The sequence below is a fragment of the Aspergillus homomorphus genome, assembly GCF_003184865.1.
Source record: "Aspergillus homomorphus CBS 101889 unplaced genomic scaffold BO97scaffold_2, whole genome shotgun sequence".
Classification (NCBI taxonomy): domain Eukaryota; kingdom Fungi; phylum Ascomycota; class Eurotiomycetes; order Eurotiales; family Aspergillaceae; genus Aspergillus; species Aspergillus homomorphus.
Window position 1 is genome coordinate 892,969 of NW_020291888.1, and position 16,239 is coordinate 909,207.

General features: G+C 52.6%; 6 protein-coding genes across 6 annotated transcripts; 3 read left to right on the top strand and 3 right to left on the bottom strand.

Annotated features, from left to right (window-relative positions):
* Positions 1–1,290: 1,290 nt before the first annotated feature.
* On the top strand, positions 1,291–2,473 carry BO97DRAFT_402522 (uncharacterized protein). Its single transcript, XM_025694526.1, has 2 exons — positions 1,291–1,810; positions 1,876–2,473. The coding sequence occupies exons 1-2, from the start codon at positions 1,481–1,483 to the stop codon at positions 2,278–2,280; spliced, it is 735 nt and encodes a 244-aa protein (XP_025556088.1). The 5' UTR covers positions 1,291–1,480; the 3' UTR covers positions 2,281–2,473.
* Positions 2,474–2,557: 84 nt separating this feature from the next.
* On the bottom strand, positions 2,558–4,211 carry BO97DRAFT_360484 (short chain dehydrogenase family protein). Its single transcript, XM_025692360.1, has 5 exons — positions 3,816–4,211; positions 3,281–3,718; positions 3,088–3,185; positions 2,900–2,977; positions 2,558–2,820 (listed from the first exon to the last, which is right to left on the bottom strand). Exons 1-5 carry the CDS (start codon positions 3,910–3,912, stop codon positions 2,572–2,574), a joined length of 960 nt encoding a protein of 319 aa, XP_025556089.1. The 5' UTR covers positions 3,913–4,211; the 3' UTR covers positions 2,558–2,571.
* Positions 4,212–4,414: 203 nt separating this feature from the next.
* Positions 4,415–5,918, top strand: swc5 (putative Swr1p complex component (Swc5)). Its single transcript, XM_025692361.1, has 2 exons — positions 4,415–4,823; positions 4,891–5,918. Exons 1-2 carry the CDS (start codon positions 4,456–4,458, stop codon positions 5,597–5,599), a joined length of 1,077 nt encoding a protein of 358 aa, XP_025556090.1. The 5' UTR covers positions 4,415–4,455; the 3' UTR covers positions 5,600–5,918.
* Positions 5,919–6,287: 369 nt separating this feature from the next.
* BO97DRAFT_439859 (T2 family ribonuclease) lies at positions 6,288–7,361 on the bottom strand (the record flags this gene model as incomplete). Its single annotated transcript, XM_025698021.1, has 5 exons — positions 6,288–6,383; positions 6,444–6,639; positions 6,713–6,828; positions 6,889–7,067; positions 7,132–7,361. The coding sequence occupies 5 exons, from the start codon at positions 7,359–7,361 to the stop codon at positions 6,313–6,315; spliced, it is 792 nt and encodes a 263-aa protein (XP_025556091.1). The 3' UTR covers positions 6,288–6,312.
* Positions 7,362–8,672: 1,311 nt separating this feature from the next.
* On the top strand, positions 8,673–9,409 carry BO97DRAFT_410444 (GNAT family N-acetyltransferase; the record flags this gene model as incomplete). Its single annotated transcript, XM_025696137.1, has 2 exons — positions 8,673–9,229; positions 9,385–9,409. 2 exons carry the CDS (start codon positions 8,673–8,675, stop codon positions 9,407–9,409), a joined length of 582 nt encoding a protein of 193 aa, XP_025556092.1.
* Positions 9,410–14,010: 4,601 nt separating this feature from the next.
* On the bottom strand, positions 14,011–15,736 carry brlA (C2H2 type transcription factor BrlA). Its single transcript, XM_025699050.1, has one exon. It carries the CDS (start codon positions 15,473–15,475, stop codon positions 14,195–14,197), a length of 1,281 nt encoding a protein of 426 aa, XP_025556093.1. The 5' UTR covers positions 15,476–15,736; the 3' UTR covers positions 14,011–14,194.
* Positions 15,737–16,239: the final 503 nt, after the last annotated feature.

Genomic DNA, 16,239 nt, shown 5'->3' on the forward strand with positions numbered 1-16,239 from the left:
GCATAGCGACTTCCTCTTCGACCTCCAGTAGATGCGGTCTCTTTTATCTACAACAAGTCGCGACCCAGCTTCTTGATGTTCAGATGACCCGAGATGCTTACTTGCATTGGACTTACAGTCAGCTTGGCATGAGAGCAATCCACCAGGACAAATTGTGTCGACTTTTTTGGAAAGGGTTGGCGCGCTTCATGTGAGAAGCTTCAAGCCTCTTCGGTTTCGATCTCTTGTCTTGCTTCAAGGTTTAGTCCTTGGTCATGTTGCGAGTGAACAGAAGTCAATGGATCAGGAGCTTCGGATTGTTAAACACACAGAGACTCGATGAGTATCCTGAACGGTGGAATTAGAGTGCACAGTAGGTCACACTCACCACCATGTCTCAAGCACCAGAAAAGTGACCGAAGGCCCTCCAGCGGTGTCGTCTTATTGATTATGACACACATTCTCGATATAAAAGCTTGGGTTAACTAGGAAGTATCTAGGCGCCTTGCGGTACCGGTCGACCAGACAAGAGATGGGACTCTGAATCACTACCCAAGCACTTTCAATCGACCTGGACCAGTAGCTCGCCAAGGCCTTCCCCATGTATGTTGTCACACAGACGGATAAGCAGCTCCAGAAGCTGGAATAAACTGGCACCTGCTAATGTGCTGCTAAGCCTAGATCGAGTTTATGCTTTCGCTTCGAGGCTCTTGCTTCGAGGCCGTTACCCCGTGTTCTCGCTCGCTGCGACGAATCAATGACCATTACTATCCTTCTAGATGGAGACAGTCGGCTCAGAAAGCAGGTTCTCACAAGGTGAGAGCCTGAAAGTGATGGAGAACATGCTCTCATCACGACCCTGCAAGATAACGGGTTCCTATTCGACATCCACCGATTATGGCTGATATCTGCTTCTGCCTTCACAAGCACAGTCCTCCACGTCAAAACAAATCATCATCCTCTGTCCGCCGCAAGCAAGAGATAGAATAACCTGGTGCATATCAAACACCCCTCTTCTCAATGTTGCGTTGCCTATTCGTGGTCTTGGTGTTGCACTGACCCGCCTCTAAGCGCCCGGGAAGAAAGGCTGCATGTTGCTTGTTTGAAGAATGGTTCTTCAGGGGAAAGCGAATCGCGACGAGCAAATGAGCATCTTCAATTCTTGCCGGGCGGCTAACAGCCTTTGAAAGCCGATCCTGCAGCACGGAGAAGGCTTTCAGGGTCTCTAACCTTTACCCGCTGGATTATTTTTGGAACCGAAGAGGGACAGCTGCTTTCTCGCGACAGGAATAAATACCCACTGCCTGCAAGAGTCCCTCAGGCATCTTTACGCTTCGCTTCTCAGTCTCGTCTCTTTCTTTTGTGATGAGCTTGACCGGCTTGCTGGCAAGACCGATTTTGTTTAAGTATTTGCATTCATTCTGCCCTCTAGTTTTTGGCTATTGCTGAAGAGCTGCAACCTCTCGCTTTCTTCCCCATTTCTCATCACTCTTCCGCACCCATGGACTCTGCATCGTCCACCGTGGCAGCGTCCCTCACATCGACGTCTCATGCCTCACTTGAAGCCGAGTCCAAATTTCTGACCCGCACTCGCTTCCTCCGTTACATTCGACTTGGGCTGGCACTTCTCATCTTCTTCGTTGCGATTCCCATTATCGCCTGCGAGGCCGTTGCCCTAGAGCACTACCGAAAGACCTCAACCTACAGCAAAGTGTGGCTCTACCTCTGGCCACTCAATCTCGACCTTCATCCAGCCAAAGCCCTAATAGCCTGTGGCAGTGTCATCGCGTTTCAGAACTTGGTCTACATTATCACTGCCCTCCTTCCATCTGTTAGTCACCTACCTAGCTCTCTTCGATCGGTTCTTCAGTATCATGCTAACCACCATCACCCTAGCCCCACTCCCACATCCGCCGCCTGAACCTCCTCGCCGGAGTCACAGCAGTCGCAGGCTTTATCACTGCACTAGTGGGCTTTGTGTTCGTGATCTACCGACCAGGCGCGAACGCTCGCGGCGGGTTCAACCACACGGAGACCATCCATTCTTGGGCCTGCAAGTGGAAGTCGTCGAGCGATGCAGATATCAGTCCCCCTGCGCATTTCGCGCGGGACTGTACTGTGACTCACGTGTCGTTCGTGTTGCTGGGGGTGTCGATTGGACTCGAGATCGTGATGGGCATCGTCGCGACAGCAGGCTTCTGGCTTGAGCGGACAGTGTCACGGCAGCGGCTGACTGAGAAGCCTTCGTTGGAGATGGTGGGGATGGTGGATACTAAAGTCGATCAGTATCCGGGGACCTGAGAGTGATGGCTGATAATGGCTGATGATGAAACTGAATGATTGGTATGCTAAAGACTGGCCCAGGGGGTATCATGTATGTAGTGAGAGGGATAAGATATAGTACCTTGCGGGAATATAGGTGCAGTACTGTTGATTATTTGGCGTTCATATCCAAGCCCAAGCGGAGAAGTGATAATCTGAAATAATTTGCCGGTGATACAGATCATCCCCCACCCTTATTGCCTCCTTTGATGTATACTCAGCTTCTTCACAGATCAGATAGAGTATTCACCAACAAGCCAGATCGAGACATCACAATTTCGACCCTCCCCTCTTCGCACTATCCATCCTCACCCCCTCATCATCCTGCTCCTCCACCTCCAGCACGGGCAACGTCTTCGGCATCATCCGCCTGGGATTGGTGCCAGGCACGACAGCGTACCCGGAGAAATCGGTAACGCCGCAGTAATCACGCAGGAAGTCCTCATCGAGCGCCAGCATACCGTTGACGATGTGGGGCGGGGTGTTCAGGATGCCCAGAATCGCATCGGAGAAGATTGTCTGATGGAGCCAGCCTACTGTTAGTATCTCAACTGAAACCGAAAGCCTAGGATCCAAGTCGCATGGTATATCTTCTCACCGGTTTCCGCAAATCCGCTTTCGAGCGTGATGCATCGTTAGCCGCGGGGTTCATCTCTGTTGCTGCGGACTGAATGGCCTGGTTTATAGCGTTAGACAATCTTCACGAATCCATGACATTATCACATCTCCCACCCCCTCTGCTTCAAACTTTCCGGCTCCACGGAAAGAAAAGGGGAAGCAACATACCGCAGCCGGCCAAACACTAGTAATCGCCATCTCGGTCTTCCCCTCGCGCACAAAATCCATCGCCAACCCCTTGGTGAGCACACTCATCCCCACCTTCCCTATTCACAAGCATTAGCACAACCCCAGTCCTTCCCCTCCCCTCTAGCCCCCCCACCCACGAGAACACAAACAAGAAAAGAAAAGGGCAACAAACCAACCGCATACCCAACCTTCCCCCTAAAAAACCGCGAATAAACCGGCGGCGAAACAACAACAATCCTCCCCCGGTCCCCATTCCGCTCAAACACGGGCAACACCGCCTGCAGCGTCGCATACAACCCCTCGGGATTCACCTGCTGCAGCAACCGGAACCGCTTGAGCGGGGTGTTCCGGACAGACGACCACCAGATCGCGCCGGCGTTGTACACGACCACGTCCAGGCGGCCGTTCGTCATCGCCAGGGTCTGCGCGATTAGGTTATCGATCTGGGCTGCGGAGCGCACGTCGACGGGGATCGGGAGGGCGGTGTTGGGTCCGTGGGTGGTGTTGATTTCGTGGGCTACGGTTGTGATTGTTGAGGTTGGGGAGTTGGGGTCTATTGGGGTTTGATTTGTTTCTTTGGTGGTGGTGGTCGATTTGGCGGCGATGATTACTTTTTTTTTTATTTTAGCTGTTTGGGTCTGGACCTTGGGGGTATGGGGGGTCCAGGGGTACAGAGGTGCTGCTGGAGGATGGGGATGAAGGCATACCGGTGTAGTTGTTCTTCGCGAGGTCGATGGCGATTTGTCGGCCTATACCTCTTGATGCGCCGATGATGAGGGCGACGGGTTTGGTGCGCGAGGCCATTGTTCAGTCGGTATCTGGTAGAAACTGTAGGCTGGAGAGGTGATTTGTAGTTCTCGAGATGGCGGGGATGCTGGTATTCATCGGTTGCTTATATGCTGAATAGCTGGTGTATGTCGATCCATCGCATCCTCGGCTGCGAGATAATGATTTGTCGTTGTTCGTCATCCCACGCCTGGGGATTTGTAGGATGCGATGCGGGGTTTAACGGGCCTGGTCAAAGTCAGAACTCGGAGAGCAAGCCCATTTCTCAAGCCGAGTCTGGTTCCAGCACGACCCCAGTCGTATGCTCACTCCTTTCCTCCCATCATTCGAATCGAGTGGAACTGATAGCTTATCTATCTCGATAAGTCACTGTCCGCAGCCTCGGCCCCCGTTCCCTCTCCCCACCCGCTCTGATTGGTTGGATGCTCAGACGAGGTTATCGCCCACCGCCCGGCAGAATCGCATGTCTTTTCCTGCTCCTCTCCTCCTCCGCTCCGCAATTCCTATACTTTCGCTCCCGATTCACCATCCCACTAGAAATCACAATACCTGACACCCAAAATGGCCCCCGACCCCGAACTCAACCCGGGGGTATCCGAACTCGCCTTCGATGAAGACCAATACAACTCCGACTCCGACTCAGACTTCCAACTCGACGACAACGACGCCGCCCAGAACGAAGATGACGCCGGCTTATCCTCTTCAGACGAGGACGAGGAAACCCACGAGACAGCAGCAGGGCAACCGAAAGTCAAACGCCGGAAGACTACCACAACAGCAGGTACACAGGACGACGAGCTGGACTCCGGCGACGAGGCGACGATCCGGAAAGAGAAGGCCAAGCGGAAGAATGCTGCTGCTGATGAGGATGACGAAGAAGAAGGAGGAACGGGGGGATTCGTGCGGACGCGGGCGATGAAGATGCGCGCGTATGTTTTCAGCTGCTACACACACGAATCGAGGACGATGCTAACGTGTGTCCGGGGGATGTATTAGGCAAGACGAGCGGAAACCCCTTGCGAAGATTGACGGCGCGACTGTCGATGTGGATGCGTTGTGGGCGCTGATGAATGCTCCGGAGAATCATAATGGGTTACATACGGCGCAGATGGCGGTGGTGGCGGCGGATGCAAACGAAGCGACGACGACGACGAAGGATGACGAGCAGGCAGAGAAGCACCCACAGCCCTCAAGCTCGGGCCAGGAAACGCCGTCGAAGTACACGGAGGAGATGGTGCGGATCAAGCGCACGTACAAGTTCGCGGGCGAGATGATCACGGAGGAGAAGCTGGTGCCCCGGGACTCGGCCGAAGCGAAGCTGTACCTGGCCAACAAAGGCGAGGAAACCGACACGACAGTGGCCGAGGATTCCTCCAACAAGGACCTGATGGTCAAGTTACGGCGTCCGCTGCGCAAGGTCTCGCGCTTCGATCCCAACCCGACCGGCGCGATCAAGAAGAGCTGGGAGAAGCAGCCCGCCGCCGAGATCACGGGCCAGGATGAGAACGCCCGCGGGCCCAAGATCAATACTGTCGAGAAGTCGCGACTTGACTGGGCTGCGTATGTCGATCAGGCGGGGCTCAAAGATGAGCTTAAGGTCCATAGCAAGGCGAAGGAGGGCTTCCATGGCCGCATGGAGTTCTTGGATCGTGTGGGTGCCAATATCGAGGAGGAGAGGCGGAATGCGCGTTTGAAGGGGCTGTGATTGGGGCTTGTGGATCGTTTATCCCACTGTGTATACGGTGCATATGCATATCGTGTGCTGGGCGTATGGATGACTCCTCAAGATGAGGTGGCACTTGCCAATGGGACTGGGCATACCCGACACGCGCACTCGAAGAGCCTTGTTGGGGTCCCTGGCACGCCCGTCCATGGCCATGGGCTGACTGGCCGTCTTCCCATGAGGCATCGCTTACACCTGCAAGCAAGTGAGTGAGCACACTTGTGCTCATGTGACACAAAAGTACAAGTCTACACCCGCGGTGAACAGTGAAGACCCACCAAGCCGTGTCAACCAAATTGACATCCCGCACTTGGACGCCTCACACACTTCGCTTAAGAAGCAGATCCCCTCTATTGGGCCGGATACATGCATTACATACAAGCCAGTCAAGCCGCCAACCTTGGCCAGCGCGCTATGGTCTCGTCATGGTTTTGAATAAAAGACCGGGCTACAACGACAAACCGAAAAGTCGCTCGTCCAATGAATCTACACGCAGCGAACATGTGTAGGTCGAATGAGATGGATGAATGGAGCCTAATCTCTCGTAGTCGAAGTTGCTACTTCCATCGCATCTTATGCTTCAATTATAGGTCACACAAGCTTGTACAATAATAATATCTCTCGAGCTTGTACCACCCCGCCCACTCATCCCTTCCCATACATCTGCTCTACCAGTATCCCTTGAAGGAGCCCCTCTACTTCCGCTTGCTCGAGCTCGACTTGGGCAGGTACTTAATCCCCGAGCTAGGGCAGTTGGTCGTCGCCACTGGCGAGCACAAACCATTAGCATCTCCCATTTTCCGAACCAGACTGATAGAAGACTTACATCTCTCCGAGGCAACATAGGTCCCGTCGATGGCGTTGCCCTTGACGTTAAAGTAGTAGTAGAGCTGGGACAGCTCCTTGCTGCTGCAGTAGACGTAGGGGGCGTAGCCATCGTGGATGGCAGCGAGGGCGTCCTCGATGTCGCTCAGCTCGTAAGTCTTGCTGGAGCTGGGGGTGATGCCTGCGTTGGCGAGGGCCTGGTTTCTGATTAGCTTGCTCCATTCGGGATGCTGTCCGGCAGTGTCAAGGGAGAGAAACAACTCGACTCACAGTGTAAGAATCCAGGGTCTTGAACAGCGACACGGTCTTAGCGAAGAAGTCGCCAACCTCCTCCTGGGCGGTGTAATCGGCGTAGCAGCTAGGGTCGATGGTGTTGATGCAGGTTCCTGATGGATGCGTTCAATGGCTGGAACTTGTTTGTGTACGATTTGGCTGGTTAAACGTACCGTGTTTGTTCCACTCGTGCTCCCAGAAGCTCTCGTCGCTTCCGTCGTCGCTCACCCAGTACGTGTCCATGTACTCGAGCAGCTCGCTGCGGCCCTGCGCCTCCAGGATCGCCGTGATGTTGCTGTACTCGCGCGAATCGTCGCAGTACTGCTGGTACGAGCCGTCGCAATTATCGGGCCTGGGGTTTTTTTTTGCTTGTCAGCGCAGTTTTGATGGATGTGCTCCGTCGGTGACGATCGTACCAGAGACCGTGGATGGTCCAGGAATCACTGGGTCCGGTGGATGGGTCGGTGTCCCAGAATTGGGTCTGGAGGAGCGATCCTCCGGGGTACTCGAAGCAGCACGACGCCTCATTGTCGGTTTGGCAGCTGAGCGGGCTGTCTGCGGAGCAGGTGCCGATCGTCGCCAGGGCACCAGAGCTGAATGCACCCAGGGCAAAGACGCCCATGGCGGGGAGGGACATTTGAGGCATCTTGCTGAATAGAGGAGTCTGCTTGGAGCGTTGTAGATGTGGGTTAGACGGATAGAACCAGAAGCTATAATAGACGAGAAGGAGAGGGGTTGACACTACTTATAGGCCCGGTGATAGACGATTACCCCGTCGCGCTCATCCCGAGCACCCCTCAGTTGACAGTGGAGAGAGCTGAGGTCCGACTCTGCATCTCGATGGGGTTGATAGCGCATGTGCTGATAAGAAGGTACTGATTCGTCAGGACCGACCGATATTCGAACGGAGTCGGACGATGCTGTAAGGACCCGCAGGCGCGACTGGGGTGTTGCAGAAGGGCAGTGGCCAATTGGGTTTGGCGGCGTCATTCTGCAGCCGGAGGCTAGATGAAGCTACGATGGGACTCCCTCGGAAACGAGCAATAAGAGCGGATTACCAGACCATCCAGAAAGATTGGCCTGGATAGTATGCATTAGGAAGGTTGCATTGCTCTTCCCGTTGACTCGTCTGGCGATCTGATTCGCTCTGCCGCGAAGATCTTCAGCTTGGGGAGACGAATTAATTGATGAGCCCCATCTGTTCATCTACCAGGCTGGACGAATGATGTCTGGGGAGCCATGTTGGCTGATTCCGTGTCAACAGATGAGGCCAACCATTGTGATCGGTGATGCTGATGGAAGCTCTCCCACGGGATAGATTATCTCAGTTGTTGGCCGCGTAGATTAAAAGGTGTTGGCTCGCTAAACTCTCATGCAAGAGAGTATTGAGCATGATAACGGCGACGACTTGGCGTCGGAGCTCCCCGGTTGTGCCTTGTGATCGATACTTTGGAGTGTCGGAGTATGCCAGAATGATAGATTGAGCGAAATTGGGAAAGATATTGTTCGATAAGACCAAATACTAGACCCATTGTATAGTCCGTCAGCTAGCGATCGAAGCGGCGCCGTGGGACCCCGAGAGCGATAGCTGTATGACGTGAGAAGCATGCTGATAGTGTCTGTTGGATGTGAGCGATTGACCACCATGCACAGCATGACAATTGATTGTAGATAGAGAAGTAGATAGAAGAAGAGGCCAGCCGACAGGCAGAGAGTAAGGAGAACGTAATGTTCTGTAGACGGTTCGTGCGGAGTCCCACAGGGCGGTACTTCAACCTGGGTGGGGCATCAACCACATCTACAACTGAAATTGAGTCACAACGCCGCCCTATAGATGACCTCGGCCGAATAGACGAATACCATGAAAACCATTGATTCAGCCACTACATGTTCAATTCAAGGCCCTACTCCTGGTTCAGACGCAACCAAGCCAACACAACCCAATACTCCCCAGAAAATGTCTATCTCGACCCCAACCTACCGCATCATCCCCGCGCACACCCCAGAGCAACTCTCAGCCATCCGCACGCTCTTCCGCGCCTACGTCCAATGGCTCAACATCGACCTCACATTCCAGGACTTCGAAACGGAGCTGCACTCCCTTCCGGGAAAATACGGCGCCCTACACGGGGGGGACATACTCCTCGCCTACAGCAACCACAACAGCATAGACGAGCGGGTTCCTCTCGGATGCGTAGCTCTCCGGGCCCTCACTCTGAACCAGCAACAACCCGGAGGATCCAGTCCAGAGGGCGATGACGCTGGGATCAGATACTGCGAGATGAAGCGGCTGTATGTTTCTCCGGAGGCACGGAGGATGGGGCTGGGGAAGGCGCTGGTGGACGCCGTGGTGCACAGGGCTAGGGAGCTCGGGTATCAGGCGATGCGACTCGATACGCTGCGGACGATGGAGGGCCCGTTACGGTTGTATCGGGCGGCGGGGTTTGTGAACGTCGGGCCGTACTATGAGACACCTTTGGTTGAGGAGACGGTGTTCTTGGGGTTGGATTTGAGGTGAGTGAGTGTGGATGGTGGGAGTGGGTATGGCTTGTGGTGTAGATGTTGTTTGTTTGTTTGTTTGTTTGCTTGGGTGTAAGTTCGCGTGGACGGACTGCGACCGTCGAGTTCTTTGACTCGGTTTAATTGGCATAATGTCTGCGTAGATATAGTATACTACAGGAGAATAAGTATTGATGCCATATACTAGATGAACAATTCCAATTCAAAGACGTAGTTAATATCGCTTTCCCTCACAAACATTGCAACAGCATTTGTCCAACCACTTGTCCGTTCAGAACTCAGACTGTTGAGCTTGATAATTAGAAATGGAGCACTCATAGCAGGCTGTTTGTTCAGTCCTGCATCATGCCAAAGAGAAAGAGTCATCATAGTTCGAGCGACGAAGTGAGCGACAACATATCCAAACACACAATCGACCCAGGTTCAACTGTGGAGTGAACCATAGACAACCTCCCTCCACGCCACCGCTAAACGACCCCGCAATCTCCCTCCGCCGCTTCTACAGACATCATGTAGAGAAGGGGACTGAAGTGAGATGATATAGTGCTGGCCCATACATGACCAGTCCACCCTTGTCATCGACAATGGCAAGAATAGCAACAGGAAGCAAAAGAAAGTGAGGAGTTTGGCGCAGGAGAAGTGTTTAAATCATACGATGTTAGGTAAGCAGGGCTTAGTGCGTTGGCCCGTGCGGGATAGTGATGAGATCATCACAGACACCTGAAATCAGCCTGAGGCCGAAACACTCACGACCTTCATCCCTTTTCTGGGGAGAATCAAGTGCATCTGATATCTCACACCCAGAAACGCTTTCCCTGACAATCAATATTCTTCAACAGCAACTACTGCTCCGCCTGCATGAAGTGTGTTCCACCAACTGACTCGCAACCTCGAGCCACAATTCAATAAATATGATGTTGTTGACTCCAAATCCCGCACATCACCTTCGTCTTGTGCCCTAGAGGTAATTACCTCTCATTTCAGTGTTGGGGCTATGAGACAGACCGCAGTGAGGTATGGCTTGGATTGTTTCGAGAGGGGCAAAGCTGAGATCAAGGCATTTATACGCTAAAGCACAGACTACTTATCGTGAAATTGATAGTACCAAGTAGCAAGCCACCGCAGATGACGATGCCATGGCAGGCGCGCAGATACTATTTCGGTGGGGTAGTGACTAGCATTGCACCTCCAGAGAGAGACCAGGCTCCAATATAGGCTGTGCTGTTTTCCGTGGAGGTCAGTGGGCGCCTGCTGAAATGGCCCTCCAGGTGAAAGGTGTCATTAACCGTGCAAACGGGGGTTTTGTTCAAGGGGATTGACATTAGAAATCAGAGGCCGGATAACCAAAGGCAGATTGGACACTTCGTATGCGCTATCGTGCCATCCCACAGTCCCGCTTTGGAGGGGTAGCCCGCAATACCGTGAAAGCAGGGCGGATGGATGACAACTACAGCTGATGTGGTTCGTCGGGCTGCGCAGCTGTACTCGAGCATCTGAGATTGCAGCATTTAACTATGAACATGTCTATTTTCAGACTTTCCTCCAAACAAGAACACTGTCTATGAGCCCCTGTGAACTGCAGCCTCTCATGGTTTAGGTCACGTACATGGTCAAGGTCACAAGACCCGAACTAGAAACGTCTAGAAGCAGTTCGTGTGATCGGTGAGATGGTGATCGAATTGCGACTCATACTAGCCAGTCACTGTAGAGAAAGAAATGGCGTATACGTGGGTAAGTCGTACTCCGTCCCACAAACAGGTGCGAAACAAGGACAGGATGTGGGGACAAAAAGTACGATTCTCGCGCTCATCGCGCTACGCTACAATGCATAAGCACAACGACTCCACGGAGATCGCCCATGACAGATTCAAGGTCATCTAGAACAAATCCCCTCAAGCGCTTGGCCCGAGGACGTGGATCTCCGACGTAGTATCTAAGGGTGGTAGAAGGATGGTAGCATAGTGTACAACCTGATACAGTACTTGTGATTCGATGCAGGCGCTCGAGAGGCTGGATCAGGGGGGCTGACGGGCTGAAGTCTCGCAGAACAAGGCTGGCTAACCGCATCGTCTACCCTTTTGTGGATGCGCATACCTGAGCGGCCAGGCAGATGGCAGGTAGAACCACAAACAGTTTTGCTCAGGTACAGTACAGCTGGGCGAGTTCAACCAGACTTACGAAGCCTTCTGAGACCCCCGAAACTTTGCACCGCTCAGGAGCTTCCAAGCGTATGCGAAGTCCTCGAGAACGGGGCGGTTCTGCAGGACATGCATGCGCAGTGAGTTTTTTCGTAAAACATTCATGCCAAGGCCAGACCCCCCAATGACCGGCAGCGCCTCTTACAGTAAGTCGTCAATGTGGACGGGGCAGTTGCTGCACTGATCTTCGCTTGGTGGCACTATCTCGCCCCCCCGACCCCCCACAAGGGCAGGGATGGATTAAATTCCCCACGCACTTTAAACTCCAGACACAAACGACTTAGACTTAGTACGTCGTGAACGGCAGCATATTCCCTCAGTCGAGATGTACAGTACCTTTGTAAGACCTCTATACCTCGTGGGTCTGCCGCGAATCTCATGGCCACAGACTAGAGGGTGGTATTTCTGACTGCGTAAAAAATCGCGCAGTGGGCTGGAACTTAAACAGAAGACATATGTACTTTCATCGAGGCCGAGTCTTCAGGAAAGTAGCACAAATTCGATATCCGTGGTTCCGCGGGCACGAGGCGGCCGAGCGCATTCGTTGACTGGCGCAGATGCACATTCGACGATGGCTGTTTATTGAGTGGTTCCTCGTTCGAAGTTTGCAGCCATCTCGATTTGGGTGGTAATCAATCAGCAAACATAAGATCTTGTACAGAGTGTTGCACCCGCATTGAAACCGTGGTTGGTCATCGACAGCGTGCATCTCACGAAGGTATGTCGCACGAAGGACAGCTTGGAGCTGAGCCGATTTGTGTAATTAGCGAATCTCACGTTTGTCATGTGCAGCATTGGCTTCCTGATCTGAGAGGACGTCGACAGATTGTGAGTGAGATGAGTCTGTCTTGATGCTCGGGATGTGCGACCATCTCTCTGTTCTTGGTCGACTGCCTGGGGAGTAGGGTCGATCTACAAAAGGAGGCGCGCATATCGAGCAAGCTGTCTCCGTACCATCAGAGAAGATAGCTAAATAGTTACCTGCTGGTTCTCTGTCAAGGGTCAATTTGAAAACAATATTGAGTCTCTCGGGACTATTCACAGATGCATCGGTGATCAAAGACAGACGACGAGTGTATGTTGAGGAACGGCATGTTTCATTGCATGGAACCCGAGGTGTGTCCCCCAAGTTCAGAGCGCGTGTATTTCCCGATCGAACAGTATAATCGGACGGCAGGAATTCGATTAGCGGTGTGTCGTGGCCCAGTGATCTGGAACGGATCGGGGAGAAAGAGTCAGAAGTCATCATTCCATGCGACCTACCCCATGAGGCGGAAGTATGCTCGGTGGTAGGCACCAAAAATAAATGCTACTACTGCTGTGCTGGATCAGGACATCTTCAGACATCACTCATCACGGGGCTTGGCATGTGAAACTATTGCCTTTTGGGCTTCAGATGCTTGAGGCCATCCAGGTAGCTGGAACTGAAAGTGGGGAGAAAGAAGCCGATGAGAGCTCCGTGAATGATATGATTTCCGGGGGGGCAGTGCGAGAAAAGTGATGGGGGTAGGTCGAGGACTGGAAAAGGAGAATGTAGATGATACCCGCAGACGCACTGCATGTTAGCGCTGGAGACAAGTACCAGGGACTCAGCAATCGGCAAGATCTGGCGTTTCGAGTCTTCTTCAAACCATTCAGACTTACTAAACTAAGGTACTAAATGGCTGGTGTTGTTGTTTTCTACTTTGGGGCTAGCCTGCCTGAAGTATTCTGTAAGATGGCCGACACCCATGGGGAGCGGCAAACCTTCCGCCAATAGGAAATCTGCCATGGTGGGCGGAATGTGGGTAAAGTGGAGAGAAGTGAGTCTGAGCTGACCGCCCTGATGAATGCGTGTCCACCTTTCGTTCTTACACTAAGCTACTTGTAACTTCAACTCCACTGCATCCATCTTACTACTAAGTACTTCGCCTGCAGATATGATACATCATCTACCTTGGACCCCCATTCCACTACAAGCCCACCCACTCTCTTTTCTTTCCCTTCCTGGAATTCACCGGACTGTCATTCTGAGGCGGACTTGACCTCGGCCCGATGCTGCTATCCCGCCCCTCTTCCCCACGGCTGGTGTGACGGGTCCCAGATCAACTCAACGGAATTGTCAAAACCACGCTAAAGCCATCGAACATCCACTGGAAAGTACATATAATACAATGTAGTAGGATTTGACGATCGAAATCTGATCTATCGGAATACAAAGACGAAAGAAAAGACACGGCATCAGACCTGACAAAAAAAATAGTTCTTTCATTCCTTGGTTCTCCTCCCACTGGTTATTTCATAGTCTTCCTCCACGACTTCCATCAATAGCTCATCTGTTATTAGCTTCCATTAAGGTGTCGGTAGTCAAGAAGATCAATCAGATCAAGAACATTGCAGACACAATCGATCACCTGAAGCGTACAAAAACTTTCCCGTCCATTTTAGCTTTCAATGCATCATTATTATTCAGGTATAAGGAATAAGCCTCCTCAACATTCCAAAACACGTTTTTGAGCAATGGATGGGGAAAATCAAAGAGAGATAGGAAATGAAGTTGACGAAAAAAGAGAAACAATATGCAAGATCAGAACCAACATAGGAAATTATCCGGTGTATATAACCAGGTATGTTTTACAAAATAACGCCGCGAAGCGCCGACCGGGTCTGCCTGGCCCTGTGTGTGTCTGTCCCCATCTAAGACCAAAAAAGGAGAAATGGCAACCTGCTTGCCAAGGGTATCATGGTTTGGTCCGCCCATCCTACTCTTCCCACCCGTGTTCTAATCGTCCCACTCGACACTCATATGACGGGTGCCAGGCATGGTGTCGTCGTGCTTTTGGCCGTAGAGAGGTCGCCCATCAGGTGTCAGCTGACCGCGATACTCTGGGTTGTAATCGGGGCTAGTCTCATCCAGGGTGGCGACGTAGCGGTTGCGACCACCTCGCTTGCTGTGAGTCTTCGTGTAATGTGCGTTGAGGTTGTCACTGCGAGAGAACGCCCGATGGCATCCAGGGACCCAGCAAACATGTGGCTTCTCCTTAGAGTGGCTTTTCATATGTCTCTTGAGGTGCTCTTGTCTCTTAAAGCGACCCTTGCACCCGGGTTCCTTGCACTTGAATTGCACCTGTTTGATGATAGTGGGTAGGTTCTCCAGGCTGAGGTTTTGCTTTGAGGCTTGCTTCCGGGCAGTCTTGCGGGACGGCTGGCGCTGTATCCGGCCCAGACCGTCTCGGTAGACGGGGGATTGGCTAAACTCATCCATGTAGTCCATGCTACTTGATAGTCGGCTCATGGGAGTGTCTGATCCAGAGCCGCTACCCAGTGAGCAAGAACGCACGGGGGTTGTGGGTGTGTGTGTCTTGAAGGCACCCAGCGGCGCCGCGAATTCTGAATATGATGGTGGTGGCGTAACTGGGGCGACTTGAGAGGGCGCGATGGTCTGTGGAGCGATCGAATCTGCCGGCCGCGCAATCCAAGGAATCATATTCCCCATCGACATGGACGTTGGGATGCGCTCGTGTTGATGGTGAAAGATGGGACGCGATAGACAAGGGTTGGTTGCGGATTCAGGAAGGTATGGTGCAGGGTGTTGGCGATAGTTGGGGCGGGCCATTGGGGCGTAGTGGTGCATTTGGGGAGGGTATGGCAGCCCTTGTACCCCATGCTCATATGCCTTGGGCGCCTCGGAGGGGATCCAGAACTGTTCGACATTCTCGTCATATCCAGACAAGAAATCGGTCATGGGCATCCGCTCCTGGGGCTCGATGTTGGCGTAGGGCATACCCATCACATCGTTCGACGTCATCGTGGCCAAGCGAAATGCACTGCTCATGGGTGTTGATCCGGTGTGTCGCTCGTAGGCCTGACCGGGGAATGATCCTCCTGCCTCGTGCCAGCTAGGAGACTGCAACGAACCGTGACTGTAAACACTGGTCGGGGTGGTCTTCGGTGAATCAAGAGGCGAGAAGGTAGTAGTCATGGACGGGCACTCGTTGGAGCCCAGGGATGTGCAATCAACTTCGACAGTAAGGCGATCAGACATGTTACCCTGGGGTCGCATTTCTTCGTTCTCCTCACAGTCTTTGCGAGGCGGGGCGGGAGGGGTTTCGAGTTTAGCACCTGTCCGGCGTATTGTTTAGTCTTTGTTGCAACGTCACCAAAGTGATGCGAGGAGATGATCGCAGATGGGGGGTTCCGCGCTGTTGGGACAAGGCAACAATATAAGGAAATCAAAGAGTGATGTGTCCTGCGTCAGGTGCGGGTATATGACACAACAAGCGCGGGATTATTGGGTTATTATTAGTATATCAGGGAATGTGGCAAGGTCCGATGAGGATGGTATGGTATACAAGTAGAAAGAACGGCAACCGAGACCACGATGGATCAACAAACAATTCTTGGCGATGCTCAAGAGAGAGAGAGAGTGTGTGTGAGTGAGTGAGTGAGGGAGTGGAAGTGAATGAGGATGCGTTCCTTAGAGAGTGAAGGACAACAGGCGGGATGCACAAGCAGTAGCAAGAATGAAGGAAGGCCAACCTGGGTTGGGAATAGAGCTGAGAAAGAAAGAGAGGATGTGAGGTTGGGGAATGGAGGAGGATAGGCGAGGTGAAATAAACAAATCTCTCAGTCATATATTGTGTAGGGCAAGGAAAAGCCGATCGCACTCACCAGTAGAAGTCATTGCTTAGCTAGTCCCCAAAGGAGCAGCAAAGTAAGAGACCAGAGTCAAAATCAAGTGGCGCGTCGCGTGCCTTTGGGAGGGCCTACGCAAGGCCAGGAATGTAGACTATAGAGTTCCTCTAGTAACCGCGACGAGTCCGCCAG